Genomic DNA, 7,789 nt, shown 5'->3' on the forward strand with positions numbered 1-7,789 from the left:
TGAGACCCAAAATTTAATGTAGATGAGCATTACCCCAAAATACCTATCTGCAGAAACATTTGGCAACCACTGGGAAACACTTGCATCTCATCTACACATAGTGCTCCGGATAAAGATGCATCATGAATTTACAGCTAATGCTGCTTTGGGCTTTATTTTCCTAATTAGCTCCATACAGTAACTGAAGCCAGAGCACATCTGTTCCAATACGGACCTTCAGTCAGAAATGTGCTCTTGCGCTGATCAGAATTCACCACTGCTGGGTGAAATTCGGATTCTTAACCACAATGTGCTTCATTTCACACTCAGCTGCACTGAGTTTCCCATTCTTTTCAGTCCTCATCCTCACTAGTCAGAGTAAGTCAGTATGGCCAAAATTCCCTGCCCTAATCCACTAACTTTCCTAAACCAGACAAGTCAGAGGGCTTCTCTCATTCCATGGGGTCATTCACCCAAGGTCCCCAAATGCCTTTGGCATAAAATCCTGTCAAATGCCTTTTGAAAATACAACAGTACAAGAGACCTTCTCCCTATCCCTGTGGACTCTGAAGAGCTGCCCAGTTCTTCTGGGACACAACCTGCCATTGAAATACCAAGTTTATCTTCTCTCATGATTCATGTTTCTAAATCCATTCTTTATTATATTTTGTTTTCTTTGTACACAGGTCCATCTCACTAGTTCAGAATTCCCACAGACCCACATTTAAAACAGGCATCACATTTGCTCCACCCAAGAGCTGAGCCCTGTGAGGTGGCCAAAGGGAAGCAGCTTCTCACTCTAACACTGAGACAGGCTGAGAGGATGACACCTGGAGTCAGAGCCAAGACCAGTGGTGCATGATATCAAAGGGTTGATATCTGATCACAGATGATCATGGCAATCTTTATTTTGAAGTTTAAGGAGTAACCTTTTATCAGCCAAATCTTACAAAGCCTTCCCTGAACATCTAGACAGTAAAACAAAAATGGAAATTTACTCTATTTTCTACAAAGCCAAAAGCACCAGGACTGAAAAGCACCTTGTCCACGCTCACGCCCATCTCAGGTCATCATTTCCCCAAGAGAACCCAGCTGAGAGCAAGGCAGCTGTGTGGAGACAAGTGAGAGCTTCCTCTTACCCTCAGGATGGGAAATGGAGGCACTTTGATACCTTTAGTGCATCCTTAATGGGCAAGCAGGAAAGCAGCTGAAATGAGATATCACTGAACAAGAGCTGTGTAGAAAGAAATTAGTCTTCTGCCTCAAAGTAGCACCTACAGCTGCTTTCCATCTGGCACAGGCAGAGCTCTTCATGAGGAAGCTCTCAAATCTGTTGCCTCTGAATGGCTGCCTGCTTAAGACTGTGTTATTTAACATTTGTCTCCAAGGTAACTCCAGATGAGGGGATCCAAATCTATTGGGATTTGCTGATTTCTAAGAGTTTCCTGTTATAGGAGGTGAACTCCTGCAGGACAAATTAAGCCCACTGGCAGCAGTGTGCCCTTTGGGCCTCCTCCTGCAGATGCCTCAGAAGCAGCATAGGTGACACCAGGTCAAACACTGGTGCAGGGACTCCCACACTGTTGTTGTTAAAAGCAGTTGGATTGATACTGAAAAACTTGTTTTTATTCAAGCTGATCACTTCAGAATCACCATCCCATGGGAACAGCTACAAATCAGGGCAGGTGACGTCTTTTGAATTATTCTGTGGCAAGTGAACGACTCTGCTTTTGGCACTGGACATACAAAGGGGATTTAACGTGTACCTAGAGCAGAAACACCACTCAAGCAGGAGTGTAGAAAGAGAGGGCAGCACATGTAGTGCCAAAACAAATTGGTGTGCAGCAGGACACTGGTGCAAGACTTAAGGCAAAATAATCTCTAGTGATCAACATCCAAGAGCCACAAGAGTAAATATTGTGTGGTAATTTGAGGGGCTCAGTTGGCATCACAAAACCAGAAAGCAGAGCTGAAGAACTGAGCAAAGGGATAGAGAACATTCCTTATTTTATATCTTATGCATGTTATTTGTCAGTTTTTGTGGTAACAGTTTATAAACATGACAAAAATTTGGTTTTGTAGTCTCTCCCTTAAGCCAGGCTTGCAGAAACATGATCAGAAGGTCTGGATGTCTGTGATCCAAAGTGCAGCTCAACACTTCACTCCTTGGAAGCTTTCTGGGAAGCAGGAACCAACACTGCTCATGTCAGGCTAAAACAGAAAGAAGGCTTAGTTGTGCCAGAGTGCAAAAGGCATTCCAAAATACCAGCTTCAGTCAGTTCTCACTTTCCCACTACCAAGGCCCAGAAGAAATTTCCGTTCCTAGGAAAGGACCTATGAAAAGAGGGAAGCATGATTTTGTGGCTCCTAACAGCCAGGCATAGGAGCAGACCTCTCAGGCTGGCAAAGGCAAAATGTACACTCAGCCTGGCCTAGGTAATGATCAACAGCTCAGAGCAAGTTTAATTACAGCTCTGATATGCTGAGAGACATCAGGACTTTGTACCCAAACTGTAACTGGGCAAAGAATTCTTTAAAGGGTTCCCCACTGAAGGAATTCCTTATGCCATAAACAATTCCCAGATTGTGGCTGAGAACATGGCAACCAAGAATGCTCAGGTAGTTCAGGAACACGTTTTGAGCACCACATCAGTGGTCCTCAGGGTTGTAACTTGAGGCCCAAAAAGAGTTCCCGCAGGACATTAATGTGTGCTTATGCCTAAATGTAAAAACATTTGCAGATGAAAATCATTTGCATACATTAATGAACAGATATCATTACCACTCCAGACAGAAAACAATATTTTCCTCACATTAAAAAGTAACTTGGACAAAGCCTTTAACAAAAAGGCTTAAAAAATTTTGAAGTTAGCAGTTTTAAATATGTGATGTTTAAGATAGCAGCAGCTGACAAGTTGCACAGTCTTTCTGGCTCCAGAAACGGTTACAGCAAGCATATGAAATAACAGTTAATTACCACGGTGATCAAAAGCCAAGATGACAAGCAAAGTCACTGGTATTTTAACTTTTAAAATAAGATTTGTTTTAAAAAAAAAAAAATCATGTCATAGCTGAGCACTGAACAGTTAGGAAAGAAAATCTGACAGCTGAAACAGACATTAGTTCTCACAGAACGGATTCCCATTGCAACAAAATATTCCATAACTGAATGAGTAATTGCTGCCAGGAACCAACAAAAGGGGAGGGAAAGTGAAAAAAATATAATTAAAGCAGATAGATCTGTTTAGCAGACAGAACTGTGAAACCAGCTGGTTTTATAATAAAATCTTGCCTGTTTTGACCATGATTGTACCCAGAGGTGGATCCTCCCTACCTGTCAATCAGGGAATCCCTCATGTTGGTGGCGATGGTGCTTGGCTGAGCCTCGTTGAGCCTGAAGATGCTCTCAATGACGGAGAGCTCAGTGCTGGTGGTGTCCAGCCCGCAGAAGGCACACCAGTCATTGACGACCATCCCCGCTGCGATCACCTCGCTGCCACGGTTCACCGTCCCCGCCTGCCAGGACATGGCAGCTGTGAGCAGGAGCTGGCACAGCTCCTCACACAGAACTGGCACAGGTCTTTGCTGGGGGGCTCAGCTCACACCACTGAAGAGAGGAACTCTGCCACGAGCAAAGTTCTGAAGGTGCCAGATAAAATGATTAATGAATAGCCTTTACTCTCTGGTGAGAAACTGGTGTGGCATTCAGTGAAAGAGAATCCAATAAGCAGGAAGGGTAACAGCATTCATACATCCAACTGAACAGGCACAGGAGTTTCTTAATCTTTTTAAACACTTGCTTCAGCCAAACCACAAGCAGCACCACATTCTGTATCTGCACAATGTGCACAATCCCAGCAGAGCAACATTTCAGAAGGCAGCTAATAGCAGCTTGTTCAGACTCGGGAAGGACAGGAAACTTGTCTGGAAGACTTGGTTCAAGTCTTCTCCTCACTTCCCACTCAGAATCACTTCACAAAACAAACAGTATCTGGGAGCCCCTGAGCTGGAGAAACATTGCAACTGAGTTGGGAGGGAATGGGAGGAGCAAACACCCCACAAATGCCTTACCACGAGTGGGACCTGCAGCAAGGAAGACAGCTCATCCTGGTCATCGACTGAAGTTTTAGGGTGCACAATTCCTCCTTGGTTACTAAAAACACAGTAACTTCCAACCAGCACCTGGTCTGCTACTGTTTGTCTGAACACCTCCACCTTCAGCACATCTGCCAGGATCTCTTCTGTCTCCTGCAAATGGAAGGAGGATGAAACCTCCAGCTAAATGGTACTGTTGAGTGGGAAATCAAGCTGTTCCTGCACACAGCCCTCAGCTGGGACCCTCCCACACTGCACAGGCCATTTCAACCCAGCCATGATAACACCCAGAGCCAAGCTCCACATTCCACATGTTCCCAGCTTCCTGTGTCACTATAAACACCATCTCATGCCTTTGCTGAGAAATGCTCAAATCCCCCTCTCTGTAGGCAGTACTTCACTTGCATCAATTCTCAGCAAACCAGTCTTCTTTGCTCCCAAACCACTGGGACAAAATGGTCTTATGCTTCTCATAACTCCAACAACTCTCCCCCTAGGTTTCACTGTGAATTATTTTGATGTTTTTCTCTCTGGCCATCTTACTTTACCTTTTATACATTTTTAAAACATACAGTGCAAAGCCTTCTCTCATCCCCTTATTTTTCCCTTTGTACTCCCACCACCAAGTCCCATTTCTTCATCACCTTTAGCACAAGCTGGAAGCAAACACTGTTAGGACTTGCAGCCACACAATACATCTCTCTCAATGCTGTTAAGGCACCAGTTCTCAGACATAAAACAGGAGTGACTTTGTCTCCTCTACCCTTATTTAAACTCTCATATAAGAACCTTTTTTTTTCTTTCAGACTCCTGTAATGATGCACATCCATGGTCTCCTTCAGCTACGACACGCTCTGGTTCACTCAGCTGTAGCTTGTAACTCCTTCAGTGGTCCTCACTGCACTCCTCATGCTCCTTATTAGACCTGTGCACTCTAATTCACTGAATTTTATGCATCCAAAGCAAACTGCACTCAATGATCACTGAATCAAAGAATGGTTTGGGTAGGAGGGATCTTAAAACTCATCTCATTCCACGCCCTGCCATGGGCAGGGACACCTGCCACCAGACCAAGTTGCTCCAAGCCCAGTCCAACCTGGCCCTGGGTACTTCCAGGAATGGGGCAGCCACAGCTGCTCTGGGCAACCTGTGCCAGAGCCTCACCACCCTCACAGGGAGGAATTGCTTCCCAATATCCCATCTATCCCTGCCCTCTTTCAGTGGGGACTGTTCCCCCTTGTCCTGTCCCATGATACACAGGACCCCCCACTCCTTCCCTTCTCCAAAGCACATTCCCCACAGTTGAGCTGCAGGGAACAATTCCAGCCTCAGCGTGGGCAACATTTCCCAGCCTCACTCTGAATGTGGGATTTTCCCAGAGCCCTGTACCCTATCCAGATCCGGGTGAACCAGAGCCACGTAGTCATTGCAGGTGGTGACGTTGCCCAGAGCTGACAGTCGCTCCTCCACGCGCTGGATCCGCACAGAATCTGGGAGGCTGTTGCGAATGTGCTGCAGCTCTTGGTCTGTTGTGCTGCTCGGGACCAGCAGCCCATGTCTGTTCCCTAAAATGACAAAAGAAAATAAAACACAATGAAAAGAATGCTTCCCCAGGATGTGTTAGCACTTCCCTCCCGTTCACACACAGCTTGAGTGGCTTTTATTCTGTGCGTTCCTTCCAAGCCCAGAATTCAGCCCAGGAGGTGTAAAAACAGCACCACACAAAAGGAAAAACCAGGCTGAAGCATAGAGTGTGGACAAATGGCACTATCTTTACTCCCTTCTCTCTTCCACCAGGACTAAAGGAGACCCAAAGCTCTCAGTGAGACACTTTACAAAGAACTCTTCATGCAGATGCCACTTGCCCTACAAAAGGCCCAGTGCTACTGTTTGAGTGACTGTGGCGGCACGACTGAATAGTTAAAGGAACAAATAAGCAAGAAGCTGCTCTAACCTAACAGGGTCTCACCAGGCAGAGACACGTGGGAGGTTTTTCCCTGATTTTCACATTCGGTAATGCCTCCCCCTGCTCGGGCCGGCACTGAGGAGCAGCGGAGCTTCCCTGGCCCCACTCCTCCCATACTCCTCCAACACCGGAGCCAACACTCCTCCCACCACGGCTCCCGGGCGAGTCTGTGTTTCCCTACTTCTAATCACAGAAACCAGCCAGGTTGGAAAAGACTTTTGAGGTCATCCTTTCTCCTCCTCACACACTCGAAGCATTAAAACAACCCTCAGCGGCTCCGACCGAACCCGCGACCTCTCCCCGTCCCCCCGACGCTCCCAGGGCTCCCTCCGCCTCACGTACCCACGCACATCCTCCCGATGATGCGACAGCCGGCGATCGAGGCGTGAACCACCGGGACAGTCCCGAAGAGCTCCCCCTCGAACACGCTGCAAGAAGAAAGCACCGCGTCAGGGCCCAGCGGGGCCGCGGGCAGGGCCGGACCGGGCCGGGTCGGGGCCTCCTCACCTGTAGAAGTTCTCTGAGCCGCCGATGGCCACGAGGCAATAGGCATTGGTGAGTTTGGCGAAACAGCCCAGCTCGTTGTTGTTCTCGAAGCTGGCGCGGACCGCCATGGCAGGAACGGGAATGCGAGCGCGGCCAGGAATCGGAAAGGGGCCGGAAATGGGAACGGGAATAGAGCCGGGAACGGGACTAAGAAGGGAGTCGAGAACAGGAATAAGAACGGAGCTGGATCCAGGGAAGAAGCCGAAACGGGACCAAGAATGGGAGGAGAACGGGAACTGGGGGACTCGGGGCCGGGAAGGAAGCTGAACTGGGAACGGGAGCAAGAACAGGCCGCGATTGCTCCGGGCGCCTCCGCCGGAACCACGAGGCGCCGCCGCTTCCGGAGGGTAGCACGCGGGGCGGAGCGGCGCCGGCCGCGCTCTTTCGGGACAGCACCCCCAAGCGACCGGTAGGTGAGAGCGCCGCCGTGAGGGGTAGAGGGGGCGGACTTGACCGGGCCCGCCACGGCCCTGTGAGACACAGCCCGTCCGCGTGTGCCCGGACCCCACCTGGGACTGAACCGGCCGTATGTCCCCACAGCCTGGAGAGGCCGCCACGAGTCCAGGTGCGGCATCGCTGTCCTTGTCCCTGGTGTCCATCACTGTCCCTGTGCCTGTCCCAGGTGTGCCATGGCTTTCACTGGCCCTGGCCACTCTGGGCCACCCCCATCTGTGTACAGCCCCCGCCCATGCCGTGGTGCTCCCCAGCTTTGACACTGTCCCTGTCCCAACACGAGCCATGCCTGGGCACGACCTCCATGCTGACACTTGGGATGTAGGAGAGCAGACGAGTCATCTGTAAGCTGACAGGCCACCCATGACCCAGCTGCCCTCTGAGTTCCTCACTGTGTATAGGGGCCACCTGTGTCAGCTGCCCACCAGTGTTCAGGTGTGCCCCCGGAGCAGCCCACATCCGTGTGCTGATACCTCTGCTGTGCCAATGTCAGCCATGTGCAGATGCCAAACGCGTGCCCAGACATGTCCCTGTCCCCTCCTGTCCCGGCACAGCTCAGTACGGGGGGGACCCTTGTGATGTTCACCCCCCCAACCAGGACCCAACACAGCTTTCTCCAGCAGAGCAGCTCCTTTATTTTTCATACCCCCCTGCCTTTGGCCACTTCATTTTCACCATATGAATACAGGGAGAGGAATTGCTCAGCATGTAGAGAACCAGGGCTCACTCTGCATACCTCAGTGGCCAGTT

At 49.5% G+C, this 7,789-nt stretch overlaps 1 protein-coding gene across 1 annotated transcript; it reads right to left on the bottom strand.

Annotated features, from left to right (window-relative positions):
• Positions 1-743: 743 nt before the first annotated feature.
• EIF6 (eukaryotic translation initiation factor 6) lies at positions 744-6,876 on the bottom strand. The gene is made up of 6 exons (XM_062504910.1): positions 6,548-6,876; positions 6,383-6,468; positions 5,464-5,639; positions 4,051-4,227; positions 3,314-3,495; positions 744-2,190 (listed from the first exon to the last, which is right to left on the bottom strand). Exons 1-6 carry the CDS (start codon positions 6,652-6,654, stop codon positions 2,181-2,183), a joined length of 738 nt encoding a protein of 245 aa, XP_062360894.1. The 5' UTR covers positions 6,655-6,876; the 3' UTR covers positions 744-2,180.
• Positions 6,877-7,789: the final 913 nt, after the last annotated feature.

The sequence above is a fragment of the Cinclus cinclus genome, chromosome 18 (genome assembly GCF_963662255.1).
Source record: "Cinclus cinclus chromosome 18, bCinCin1.1, whole genome shotgun sequence".
Taxonomy (NCBI): domain Eukaryota; kingdom Metazoa; phylum Chordata; class Aves; order Passeriformes; family Cinclidae; genus Cinclus; species Cinclus cinclus.